Here is a 14117-nt window from a genome sequence, read left to right as displayed (position 1 = left end):
GATCACATGTCCTATCTAGACCAACCACCTGTATCCTTCTATACTCCATCTATTCATGTGCCTATCCAGATCAGTCTTAAGGGTCGCTAACGTATCTGCCTCAAACACCTCACTTGGCAGTGCATTCCAGGCCACCACCACCCTCAGGTAAAAAAAAACTTCCCCCACCCGCACATCTCCACTGATCGTTCCCTCTTGACCTCGAACTTGTGCCCCCTTGCAATAGTCATTTCCACCCTGGGAAAAAGCCTCCAACTGTTCACCCTATCCATACCCCTAATAATTTTATAAACTTCTATCAGGTCGCCCCTCAGCTGCCATCTCTCTCGGGAGAATAATACCAGTTTATTCAATCTCTCCTCATAGCTAATACCTTCCATACCAGGCAACATACTGGTAAACCTTTTCTGTACTCTCTCCAAAGCTTCCATGTCCTTCTGGTAGTGCGGTGACCAGAATTGGGCAGTATTCCAAATGTGGCCTAATCAACGTTCTACAGAATTGTAACAATTTTCGAGCTTTTGTACTCAATACCCCGTCCTATGACGGCAAGCCTGCCATATGCTTTCTTTATCATCATTTCCACCTGCGCTGCCACTTTTAAGGATCTGTGGACCTGCACGCCCAGATCTGTGTCTCTATGCTCCTGATGGTTCTACCATTTATTTTATAGCTCCCACCTGAATTGGATCTACCCGCCCCAGGGATATCTCTCCAACCAAGTTGTCTGCACGTAACCGTACCCCCATATAAAGGTGATTTAGGTGCCAGAAAGTCTGGCTTTATCTGGTCAATCCACATCAACTGATCGACATGAATGGGGCCTATTATCTCCTTATGTCCTGTTTATAAGACAGGCCCAGACTTGCCCGAGCGGTCTATGTCCAGTGTATTTGAACTTGGTTTAATTTTAAATGCCCAATTCGTAATTTATAAGTTTCCAATTCTGTATCGGGCCTAAAATTCAGGACATTGATCATTTTACCACAGCTGACACAACTGGCTTGTTTCTCAATCTGTATTTTGAGATTAAGTTACTGTAGTTGATAAGCTGGAGCCATTTGCTGTCTTTTCAAGTTTGTACCTTTCCACTAACTTGCTGGTCTGTGAGGGTGTGATAAGATTATGGCCATAAGGTAAAATAAAGACAAAATAAGGTCAGACATGTAATCATATAAATCTGTGCTGTGCATAATTAAATGCTAGCTTAATTCGCCCCATGTTTGCGTGGGTCATCATCATGTACTCAAACTCCAAGAGCTTTTAAAGCTTTGTGAATACACTTAACTCAAGAAACTACGACAATGCAATCAGTACCCACACCGTTGCAATAACTCAGAGCTCGGATGCCTGCTCCAGGTAACCTACATTATAAAGTTTTAAGGGAACAAAAAAATTTGCACTTAAACATAAAAAAGGTCATCAGTAAATGGGACGCACAATATAGTCTGGCCAAACAAAAATTTTCATTGGAAGATGCTTTATTTTGTTTAGAACATTTAATCAGTTGCTTTTTACAAACAGCTCATGAATTAAGTTATACTCTCAAGTGATCAGAAAGTAATAAAATAAATGTTTAAATATTCATATCGCTCAAGTAATACAATTTAAATAGTCAAGTTTACAATATTACTTTTCTTTTTTAAAAATAACAAGGTCAAAGTGATCTCCAGGCTACAAACCACAAGAAGCCACGATGAATTCTTCCAGATTTCACCACCACCTAAAATAACCTGCTATCGTCGGACATGCTAAATGAGAGCCCGACACCCTGGGAGATCCTGAGCAGGCAGTGCAAAGCACAAGAGCTCGAGGCCATTCATCCCTCAATAAATCTTACTTTATTTTAGCTTTCCCTCAAAAAGAGAGGGTGGCATTTGACCATTTGCCATATTGCATGATATCGTATAGTAGTCTGTTCAAACAACTGAAAAACAGCAGAAAGATAGCAACTCAAGTCTGCAGTGTGTAGAAAGAGAATCAAACTTTTAATGTTTCGATTTTTATTTCAGCTACACAAAGAAGCACAACTCATAAAACCCTGTAATAAAAAATGCTAGAGAACTTTTGTTTCTAAAAAAACAGACCCTTTTTCAGAACAATTTCATTCTAAAGAATCGGACTTTAATAAAAGTAAAGAAGCAGAGGACAATCATAATAAGATTGTTTCTTTTTAACATTTACTTAGATGTTTTCTTTTGCCAGGAACGGTCAAGACTGAGGGAGAAGTCTGAGTGCCCATTTCAACCATCTCTACTTTCTTCAAATTCCTTTTTGCTGTCGTCTTCTTGGCTTTAAATAGAAAGATAATAGCACCTTACCAAGGAGATAAATATATACACACAGACAGACGCGCGCAAAGACATACGTGCGCGCGCGGTCGCGCGCAGACAGGGGCGGTCGCGCGCAGACAGAGGCGGTCGCGCGCAGACAGAGGCGGTCGCGCGCAGACAGAGGCGGTCGCGCGCAGACAGAGGCGGTCGCGCGCAGACAGAGGCGGTCGCGCGCAGACAGAGGCGGTCGCGCGCAGACAGAGGCGGTCGCGCGCAGACAGAGGCGGTCGCGCGCAGACAGAGGCGGTCGCGCGCAGACAGAGGCGGTCGCGCGCAGACAGAGGCGGTCGCGCGCAGACAGAGGCGGTCGCGCGCAGACAGAGGCGGTCGCGCGCAGACAGAGGCGGTCGCGCGCAGACAGAGGCGGTCGCGCGCAGACAGAGGCGGTCGCGCGCAGACAGAGGCGGTCGCGCGCAGACAGAGGCGGTCGCGCGCAGACAGAGGCGGTCGCGCGCAGACAGAGGCGGTCGCGCGCAGACAGAGGCGGTCGCGCGCAGACAGAGGCGGTCGCGCGCAGACAGAGGCGGTCGCGCGCAGACAGAGGCGGTCGCGCGCAGACAGAGGCGGTCGCGCGCAGACAGAGGCGGTCGCGCGCAGACAGAGGCGGTCGCGCGCAGACAGAGGCGGTCGCGCGCAGACAGAGGCGGTCGCGCGCAGACAGAGGCGGTCGCGCGCAGACAGAGGCGGTCGCGCGCAGACAGAGGCAGTCGCGCGCAGACAGAGGCAGTCGCGCGCAGACAGAGGCAGTCGCGCGCAGACAGAGGCAGTCGCGCGCAGACAGAGGCAGTCGCGCGCAGACAGAGGCAGTCGCGCGCAGACAGAGGCAGTCGCGCGCAGACAGAGGCAGTCGCGCGCAGACAGAGGCAGTCGCGCGCAGACAGAGGCAGTCGCGCGCAGACAGAGGCAGTCGCGCGCAGACAGAGGCAGTCGCGCGCAGACAGAGGCAGTCGCGCGCAGACAGAGGCAGTCGCGCGCAGACAGAGGCAGTCGCGCGCAGACAGAGGCAGTCGCGCGCAGACAGAGGCAGTCGCGCGCAGACAGAGGCAGTCGCGCGCAGACAGAGGCAGTCGCGCGCAGACAGAGGCAGTCGCGCGCAGACAGAGGCAGTCGCGCGCAGACAGAGGCAGTCGCGCGCAGACAGAGGCAGTCGCGCGCAGACAGAGGCAGTCGCGCGCAGACAGAGGCAGTCGCGCGCAGACAGAGGCAGTCGCGCGCAGACAATAACGTAGTTATTTTGCTGTTGCTCTTTCTCATCTTGCAGAACAAAATAATTGTTAACATAGAGTTATAAAGGGGACGGAACATTAAAAGTAGAGGTACGAGGCATGACCAAAGGAAAAGATTGACAAATTAAATTAAACAAAGTGAAAAGGAAGAATGCATTTATAGGTTATATAAAAATATACTGAAGATAAGGATAGTTTTGTCATTAGCCAAAACGTCAATAAATGCCAACCCAGCACATCAGTACCAACGTGTCAGAATGAGGAGATTGGTCCAAATTTTGTGACAAAACTGTCAACACTCCTCTGAAACTGACAGCAATTTCTTGAGTCCATACAAGCGCAGTTAAACTACTTGAAGTCCACAAATTGCTGTCAGTAATTCGGTTTCTCCAGAGGGTGCACTATTGAGGTGCCCCCCCAACTCCCCCAGCCAAACAGATTCATTGAACTGACGAGAACATATGCTTCTAATCTGGTTAGAAAAACTCTCGACAGTTGCACTTTGTTGAATGAGGTGCAACTGAGATTTTAATGGCATACTAAGTTCATAATTACGGCTAAAAAGCTTCATTTGTCTGGAAAAAGTACTTTGTTTCCAGAATGTCAAGATTCTCCATCATAAGTAATTCTACATTTTATTTTTAACAAAACTAAAAATTTCTTTTGAAGTTCATGGTATTTTGGCTCTACTTCGATCCCAAACATTTACTTTGCAGTAAAATTAAAAAGTAGAGAATTTCAGTGATTTTTACTTCATGGGTTTCTCTCTACGATAACAGCTCCATGATGATTGGCTGCTTAGCCTGCATGACAAGGTCACCTTTGCTGGATGCCTGAGGGGCCCCAGGATTTGGGACCAAATTCAAACGATCATCAGAAAAAGGGCAAGTTGCCATCTTCGTGGGTAACTTTCTTCAAGGTCAGTAGCAAGTGCCATTGGTTCACCGCTAACCTCGAAATCCATCCTATTGTTCATCTGTTCTTTCAATTACTTTTGTGAGAATTGGTGCAGTTCAAAGACAAACAAAAAGAAGAGATTGTCTTCGGTGAGTGGAAGTTCTAATGGAGAGAATGAGACTTGCACTTTCTAGAACCTTACCTAGGCTCCTGATGACAGTTTGTCATTCTGCAGGACATAAAGAATACAATGCATGGATTTAAGTTGTGGATGTTTGGTTTTACAGTTCGGCAGACTAAATCACTTGACTACATATTTCACATTTTTAAAATATAAGTGTTCGCATTTTCTCCTACTTCCAATACTCCTTCATGCCTCCCGTATCAGCCTACCCGAACAGGCGGCAGAATGTGGCAACTAGGGGCTTTTCACAGTAACTTCATCTGAAGCCTACTTGTGACAATAAGCGATTTTCATTTCATTTCATGCTCAACTTCTAATGCTCCACATCAGGCGTTGATACACAATTTGAGTGAGGACCCACAGTTTATTTTGTCAATAATGTTGATCTAATGGGCTACTGTAGACTTTTTAAACCTGTACAGTCCTCACTGCATAGCTTTCTAAATGCCACACAGTAACTGCAAGTACAACCTAACCTCGAATGAAAAACAATGCAAGGAATGTAAACCTCATTAAATTCAACATGAACCTTAAAACAAATGCACGACTTGAATTGACAACGGTTTATTATATTTTTGTGAATGGGCACTGTTCCAAAGCTGTTTCCTACTTTATGCTGTGTTCAGTTTTGTAATGTAATTAATACTTGACTTTCCACAGCTGGAAACTGTGCACAAACATTTACAAATTGCTACACTATAAGTGAAGACAAAAAACAAAATATCAACATCGGTAAGTTTTAGACCTCAATTTGAACATAGGAAAATTTACTGAAGAATAATAAATCAAATTGCATACATACACATGCATGGCAAGTTACAATCTACACAAATAAATATATTACACAGAGTTAGGGGGACATTATGGCACAGGATATGGTCATCCGGCCCCTAGAGTCTATGCCAGCTCTTTAGAGCAATCCAATCAGTCCCATTCACCCACTCGATCCCCATGGTGTTGTTATTTCCCTCAAATGCCTATCCAATTTCCTTTTGAAATCATTCATCATCTCCACCATTCACCACTCCTGGGCAGCGAATTCCAGGTCATTACCACTTTCTGGGTGAAGAAAAGCTCTTCCTCACATCTCCCCTGTACCTCTTGCCCAAAGTCTCAAAGTTTGTATTTCCTAGACCTTGTCCCAGCTTTTCTTTAGCTACCTTATTTAAATCTGTCATAATCAGGTCTCCCTTCTGCCTCCTTTACTCAGAGGGCATCAATCTCAGCTTTTCCAATCTCTGAAGGGCCCTCACATCCTTCCTCAAGTGTGCTGACCATAAGTGCATCCAGTACTCATGGTGGACTACCCAGGGTTTTATAAAAGGTTCAGAACAACTTCTCCACTTTGTACTCAATATGTCTATTTGTACGTAAAACATTTAAAGATCACTGCTTTCACCAAATAAACAATGTTCCAAAGTACTTGCTGAGCATCAACAACGATATCAAAGATGGATATCAATATGGGCATCACTTTTACTCTGCAATTGCTAACAGAAAATACATCATAACTAGGAGACCTAGACAGTTAAGTGTGTCCTTGATCTGGCTTTAACAGAAGGTGCACTACATGACCCAGCCCATCTTGTGCACTACTGTTCCTTCTGTAAGGGCCCTTCCTATTTATTTCCCCTTTCTTTTATTTTGCCGGTATAATTTTTGACCCATGGGTGATTAATGGACATGTATCTTTAAGTCAAGTAGCAGTGAGAATGAGGAATTCAGAAGTTACAGGAGAGAGCTAATTTGAACAGGAGCTTCAGACCTCTCAGCACCAGAGAGATGAGGTGGAAGTCTGTTTGATTAATTGGCTGGCCAATCAAAAAGGCTGCATTCTGCCTGGTAACTGGTGGCCGATTGGATTCTGTCCGAGTGGAATGATTTCAGAGATCCAAGAAGCCCAGTTTGAATCTGTATATACAGGAAGAGAGAGGTTACAGTGGGGGATTAGGAATTAGTTGATAGTTAACCAGTTGAATTTGCTGCATATTTCATTACAGTTCTTGTTATTAATAAAAAAAGTAATTGTTTACATTTATAAACCTGATGACTATAATTATTGGGCAACCAAAGGCCAAAGACTTTGGGTATTTTTCTAAGAATTATTGGGTTTGCGTTATGACTCGGGGTCAAATGGGGCTGGAATTGACCATGCACTAGCCCAGCGTGTCGTAACATTTTTATGTAATTGGCTTACTCTTTAAAAAAAGAATTTAACTGCACAAATGGGCTTCCGTTACTTTATTGCAACCAATATAAACGGTAACGACTGGTCGACTCCCTCAATTACCTCGCTACTTTTAAAAAATAAAAGCAACTCAAGCTTTGAAAAGGGTTTCAAGTGTTTAACTATTGCGCTCACAAATGTGTTGGCTATCAGGTTGCTACATCTTCACTTCCAAGTAACTACTCATTTTCATGCTAGAGGACTATGATGCCAGTAATATCAGTTAATGGATAGGAGGCGACATTCTTAGCCAGCAATTAAAGCTGACAGAAAATCTATGGACTCTACTCCCAACTAAACAAGTTTTATGGCAATGCAAGAATCAGAGGAAAGGGAGAAAATCACTTTCTCTTCAGCTGGTCTTTTTTCTCTTTTTAAATTACAATCACAAGAACAGCACCCCGAGCAACAACCAGGGTAAAAACAGTTAGAACCTTATGCTGCGTTTGTAGGGGCTATTACCTAGACCAATCGCAGTAGAAAACTGTGCATTAGTGGTCAGTTGAGATGCCCAGCTGGCAGTACAAAAGGATGACAATGCATGTCTGACTGGCTCAATACCCAAATCTGGATCTAGTTGCTCTTACCTCTTGGTGATTTCCGTGTTCTTTTTCCACGTTTGAATTCAGATTCGGAGGTATTTCCCTCAGGATCATTCTGGTTTGCAGGACACCGTTTCTTTAAAAAAAAGTGAAAGGCATTGTGGGGATCAATTATTGTCAATGATTAGACAAGACTCAAAGGAACAGATTGAATGATGGAAAGTTACTGCACAACGATTTTCTGGGGAGAATAGTATCGGATCCAAGATTTTGAAAGTGGTAACACCAGGTGGAATCTTGGGTAATGTCGCTTGACGAGGACAATGACCCTTCTTCGAGAGTGGGGCTTTGCACCACACTGATAACGATGAAAGTCTCTTTCACTTACGGCTAACGAAAATAGCTATCTATTTCTGTTCAGAAAGATTAAGGAGCGCATATATTAGTAAAAGCTCCACAGCATAAAACTGTCGATGACACATTGATTTTCTAATTCAACGCAATAGGCCACAAGAGTCCTGCTGCAGGGAATTCACAATGGCATAATAAATGATAAACAAACAAATTCATGGGCAGATTAAAAGAGGCTTTACACCCCAGGACTACAGCTACACCGGACCAAGAAAGTTTTGGTAAGGCAATGACACAGAGTTGAGTCAGTGAAGTGAAAACTTAAGTTCCAACTGTTCTGGCTCAGTCTGCAGGAGGGGGAGCTTTGTAAGCGGAGGATAATAAAGATAGTCTACAGTAGGTACGTTTATCTGAAAATTCTTCCTCATATCTAGGTACGTTTATCTGAAGATTCTTCCTCATATCGATTAATTAAAGTAAATTCGGGTGTCCTCACAGACAGGCACAAGGCACTGCTCAGAGACTTTTGGCTCAGAGACTAGTAGAGAATGAAATCAAGTAAGATTGAATGGAAATATGTTGCATTGCTTTAGAAATCACTGGTACATAAAGCATCCTAGAGCTGATCTCACTTGTGCAGCAGCTGTTTTATTCTGCTACTGGTACCAGCTCAGATTGGAGCTAAAAATACATATAAAGAGTTAATTCTTTACAAAGTCAAAAGAAAACTCCAACATTATGAATAGACTGAACTTTTTATTGGTGGTTCAAAATCAATTAATAATAATCTTTATTGGGAGTATTATGAATTGCTCTATCAGTTCATTGTTTGATTTTGAGTTTACTTATCATTGCTTTCAAATTAAGTTACTGGTAGGTTTGCTATAAACTATATAGGAAGCTAAACTCTACTAATTTACACATTCTTTTCACCCCAAAGTATAAATGGCAAAAGTTGAAATTCAGCACATCAATTTCTCAAATTAAGAGAAATTTTGCGTCTATTTCAGGCAAGATTTTAGATGTGGTCTTAAGACATCGCCATCAATATTATTAAGATGGATGCGAACACCAGAATACAAAACTTAACGTGTAAGCAGAAACAGCAATGTTCATGTAAAGCACCTGACAGCACCATAGGCTAAAATGCCACGGGCGTCGGTGGCGACAGAGATGCCATCATTCGGATCAGACTTTAAATTGTGGCACCATCTGCTGCCTTGGGTGGATGTAAACAATCTCATGGTACTATTTTGAAAAGCAAGAGAGTTCTCCCCTCATGCCCTGGCCAATACTTATCTCTCAATCAACATTAGAAACAGATTATCTGGTTATTGCAGATGTGTGCAAATTAGCTGTTGGAGTTCCAACATTACAACAGTGACTGTGCTTCAAGTATATCACTGGCTGTAAAGCACTTTAGGACGTGCAGAGGTCATTAAAATGTCCTTTATAAATCCAAGTTTTTTTTCTAATCATTCAAGTTATTGACAGGCTTAACTGGGTGAATTTTTATATTTCCAAGCACGTAAATGAAGATTTCATTTAGGTGGTCAAATGAATTTCATTCTAGTGATACATGAACTCTTAAGCAGATCGACAGAATCAGAAATAGCAATGACTTCAAATAGAAAGTAGCCGGCTTTATATACCTAAAGTCTAAAATGTAGAACTTATTATCCTGAAAATCAAGTGACTCAACCTGTGATCATGAAGTTCACTATGAGGTAGATTCATCTGTAATCTCACACATCGTACATCATTTAAAGTGTCTCCAGAAATATAATTTAAAGTGTCATTAAACCTCATCTTTGTTCAGACCATCTTTCACAATATTCTTTATCTAAGGGATATTCCTGCTCTGCCAGCAGCAATGTAGTGTGTGGAGTACATCGGTAGAAATCTGTACACTGATGTACTGTGGACGTATTCAACTGGACACACATGCCATCAATTCATTCCAAGTGCCCAGTACTAAACATTCTCGCAGTATGACATTACCAGACTTACTGTTGGTAAAAACTGATGTGATAGGATCAGTTACATTACTTTAATTTTAAGCCATATGACAACTGATTTGATAAACTTTCGTGGCTTCACAAATGAGTATCCTATTCAATGAACAGAAAGGACACCATAAAAGAAAAGACAATAAACTTGGGACATCTCTAGGCTATTTAAATGCAATAAGGAATTTGTTGACAACAGCAATTTCTTGTTCATTCGTTCATGGGACGTGGGCATCGCTGGCTAGGTCAATATTTGTTATCCACCCCCAAGGAAACTTAAGAGTCGACCACATTGGTGTGGATCTGGAGTCACATGAAGGCCAAACCAGGCAAGGATGACAGATTTCCTTCCTTAAAAGGACATTAGTGAACCAGATGGGTCAAGTTTGAATCTGTAGGCTCACGAAATAGAAAATGGTTTCACCTTGAGGCACTAACTATTGGCGTCCTTACCTGGTCTGGCCTACATGTGACTCCAGACCCAAAACAAGACCGTTAACTGCCCCAAGGGCAATTAGGGATGGGCAATAAATACTGGCACAACCTGCAATGCCCACACCCCATAAATAATTTTTTTTAAAACGGAGCACCCGGAGGAAACCCACGCAGACTCAGGGAGAAAGTGCAAACTCCACACAGTCACCCGAGGCTGGAATTGACCCGGGTCGCTGGAGCTTTGAGGTAGCAGTGCTAACCACTGTGCCACCATGCCAGCCTTTTTTATAAACCTGTTGTGCCACACAATTTAAGTAACCTGCTAATAAGGCTTCGGCTGGACTACTCTAAACTCAACCAACCAGCTAACAGGAAAAAGTATTTTCTTCTGTGTGCAGTACCATTCTGCATTGATCAGCATCCCATATCAGCACCCACAACTACTACAACACACGGAGGGGCGAGGTTACACGGAGGGGCGAGGTGTGCGGGGAAGAGAGATGAGAAATGATTGACTGGCAACCATACTGAACATAAATCTTCCATAAATTCTTCTTTTAAAATGAATTCTTAAATTTATTAAGCCAATTATATTCCATATAATTGTAATGTTGGCAAATTCAAAACACATGTCCAGTGTAAAGCAATGCTTAATCTAATTCTGAACTGACAACTGATTAACCATCGTGAGCTTGCAAACACACGATGGCTTGTCATCTATTTTCCAAATTTTAGTGAACCCCAGAATAATTATTCAATATCACAGCTGTGCATTCCCAGAGTTAAGAGCTTTAAAAAAAAGGAATCTTTCATTGACCGAACAGTTAAGAGCTGGAATACTTCAAAGGAGTTTCCATTTTGCAGTTGCATACATGTAGGAATATGCATGTGGTATGAAATTGTGTATTTAAATTCTCCATGTATTAAAATCACTTCATAGTCCTGCCACTTCCCACCTACAACAACCCCCAACTCAAACTCTCTAGCCTTCACATTATGGTTATGTTTGCAGCTACTTCCCTTGGCCACCATTGGCTGCCATGTCTTTACCTGCCGAGACTGAATGCTTTGGAATTCAATCAGTCTCAGTTCCCTCTCATTTAAAGCGTTCCTTAAAACCCATCAAGTTAACAACATTTCTGATTGCCGCTCGCAATCCTTTTACCTGACTCAGCGTCCCTTTTTTAGGTTATGTTTTCTAAAGCACTTGATTTTTTTCCCCACCAACATTGAAGGTGCTACATAAATGCAAGGTGGTTTAAAAACACATACCTTGTCTTTTATTTTCAGACAACACCGAGAGCCATAGAATAATTGTACCTCAAGAGCATCATTAAAATTTGATTTAATCACTGCTATTGAAAAGCTAGCACACAGTGGATTAGTCACAGATGTGTGGAATAGACAGTTTAATAAAATGTAAATTCACACCACTTTCATCGTTTAATTTAAAGTCAGAATATTCAGCAATACAGTTCACATAATCAAACAGCGTTTAGTAACAATCCACAAAACAGCAAGTACTGTTACTTAGATGATATAAACACCAAAGGAATCATATCATGCAAAATACACATTTGAAGCAATGATTAAATCAGACTTTCTGGTCTAATTTGTTGATTTAGGAAACCTTTACACACAATAAAAATGTGCCGAAATGTGCACACATTTGAAGCAGCCAGGCAAGAAAATAATGTCGCTGACATCTGAACAATTGTACTATAGTAATGAGTACAAGTAATGATCCTATATACATTTTTTAAAAACACACAGCCTTATATTGGTTTTAAAAGCTTTGGGCAGCAGCCTAGATAAGCAGACAATAAAAAAGGATAAAGTCAAGATTTAAGCTGCAATTAGTCAAATACTACAGCAGATCATTGTTTAGCTAATTGTTTTCCCATAGCCAAATGGCAAGCTCAGCCAAAGAATCAATACAAGGATCACTGTTGGTGCTATCTGGCTCAAGTTGAGTAGAGCTAATTCTCCTCCATGTTTCAACAAATTTTTGAAATTCTTCTATTTCCATTTTAAACCTTGGAGACTGTCCAGGGCACACTACATAGAATTTTATCATTTCATAATAACTCTGAACAAGTTTTAAAATGTTTAGCAACAACTGGCTTAGACTCTAATCACAGCAATTATTTTAACATGCTGACTGCTACTTAATACTGCTTGTGGAAAAAAAGGGTTTTCTGTAGCTGTTAATGAAATTTGGCATTTTGTTTTCCTCTTTTGAGGGCTTATGTCGCTGCTTTGTGCACTACCATCTTGGCCAATAGCTGCTAGATGTAATCAACAGGCCACAATGGCTCATCTCTGCAATTGCTGATTTTACATTGAAAATGTAACAGCAGGTTGCTAAGAGTTTTCCTTTGGATACGCAGTAATGAATCAACAGCTAGGATTCACAGCTACCAAAGAGTAGTGCAGAGTAGTGCGCATCTTTTCCCTTCATCTCTGCCTCATCATTACCATCTAAACCCTGCTGCGCTGAACAGATTGGTTTGATAATTACACACAATAACTGCAGTGGGCACATAACCCTCAGCTGGCACAGGGCAGATCCCGAGCGGCAAGTTCCATATGTAAACTACACTGATTAAGTGTATGAGGTACATCCTCCCCTGCCTGTCTGCAGCTCTGATTAGAAGCATTCAGACACTGATATTACCATATGTCATCAAAATCATGAGGTAACAGGTCAACCAAGAGTTATAAAATTTTCAAAGTGCTACTTAATCCATCACTTTGTTCTACTGTGGAACAATTACAGACACAGTACAGCCCTAGATTAAAAACTGTAATCTCAAATGTCAACCTTTAATCAAGATTTCACGCCACTTCAGAAATTCTCATTTTTCACTTAATAGTTTTCCTCCATTATCACTCCCTTTTCCTTTTCCCGGAAGGCAGTGACACATGGCAAAGCTTCAGCAACACTCTAGTACCTCACACCCAAATGGTCATCCATCACATTTGAGCCTAGTGCTGGCAGATTAGTTGCAAGCACAGGGCTGCAGTCAAGCCCAGCCCCATCTCACCCCAATGCCGACATGCATACTTTGCCGTTATGTATTCTTTCCTGCAGAAGTCACTGGAAAGCTTTCAGGAATGGGAATTTAGGATTCTTTTTCCCTCCTCCTCATTAGCTCAGTGACACCAAGAAAGGCAATTATATAGTACCTTGGATCCCCAAAATCTCACAGTACTTCACATACTATAAATTAATTCAAAGGGCAGCTTATGACGTGGAAAAACGCAGTCATTTTAGAACTTTTAAGGACACATTCTTTAACATTCATTTTTATGGTCTGGGGAAGAAACGTTGGACCAGTTCTGTCCCATGTCAAAAATATTTTCATTATTTTGGGCAGCATGGTAGCACACATGGCTAGCACTGTGGCTTCACAGCGCCAGGGTCACAGGTTTGATTCCCCAATGGGTCACTGTCTGTGCAGAGTCTGAATGTTCTCCCCGTGTCTGCGTGGGTTTCCTCCAGGTGCTCAGGTTTCCTCCCACAGTCCAAAGACGTGCAGGTTACGTAGATTGCCCATGCTAAATTGCCTTAGTGACCAAAAGGTTTAGGAGAGGGTATTGGGTTATGGGGCTAGGGTAGAAGTGTGGGCTGAAGTGGGTCGGTGCAGACTTGATGGCCGAATGGCCTCCTTCTGCACTCTATGTATCTATGTACCACCCTACCATATCTATCTCACCAACAGAATAATGTTAGTGCTTCGAGACACATGCCAATATGAAATGAAAAATGAAATGAAAATCGCTTATTGTCACAAGTACGCTTCAAATGAAGTTACTGTGAAAAGCCCCGAGTCGCCACATTCCGGCGCCTGTTCGGGGAGGCTGGTACGGGAATTGAACCGCACTGCTGGCCTGCTTTAATAGCCAGCGA

General features: G+C 42.3%; 1 protein-coding gene across 6 annotated transcripts in view; it reads right to left on the bottom strand.

Moving 5' to 3' along the window:
• Positions 1-14117, bottom strand: part of vrk1 (VRK serine/threonine kinase 1) — a 105229-nt gene that overhangs the window by 13488 nt on the left and 77624 nt on the right. For 3 of the 6 annotated variants that reach the window (XM_072492887.1, XM_072492905.1, XM_072492897.1), the window contains 2 exons: positions 7455-7545; positions 1464-2292 (listed from right to left, as the gene is read on the bottom strand). In XM_072492887.1, coding sequence (XP_072348988.1) covers positions 2174-2292; positions 7455-7545 — 210 coding nt within the window. In that variant the 3' untranslated portion in view covers positions 1464-2173. Of the gene's footprint in view, positions 1-1463; positions 2293-4658; positions 4686-6405; positions 6552-7454; positions 7546-14117 lie in introns of those variants that run through there. The other 3 variants (XM_072492930.1, XR_011938503.1, XM_072492920.1) reach the window with 3 other exon arrangements.

The sequence above is a fragment of the Scyliorhinus torazame genome, chromosome 2, assembly GCF_047496885.1.
Source record: "Scyliorhinus torazame isolate Kashiwa2021f chromosome 2, sScyTor2.1, whole genome shotgun sequence".
NCBI lineage: Eukaryota > Metazoa > Chordata > Chondrichthyes > Carcharhiniformes > Scyliorhinidae > Scyliorhinus > Scyliorhinus torazame.
This window is presented reverse-complemented; position numbering and strand designations above follow the sequence as displayed.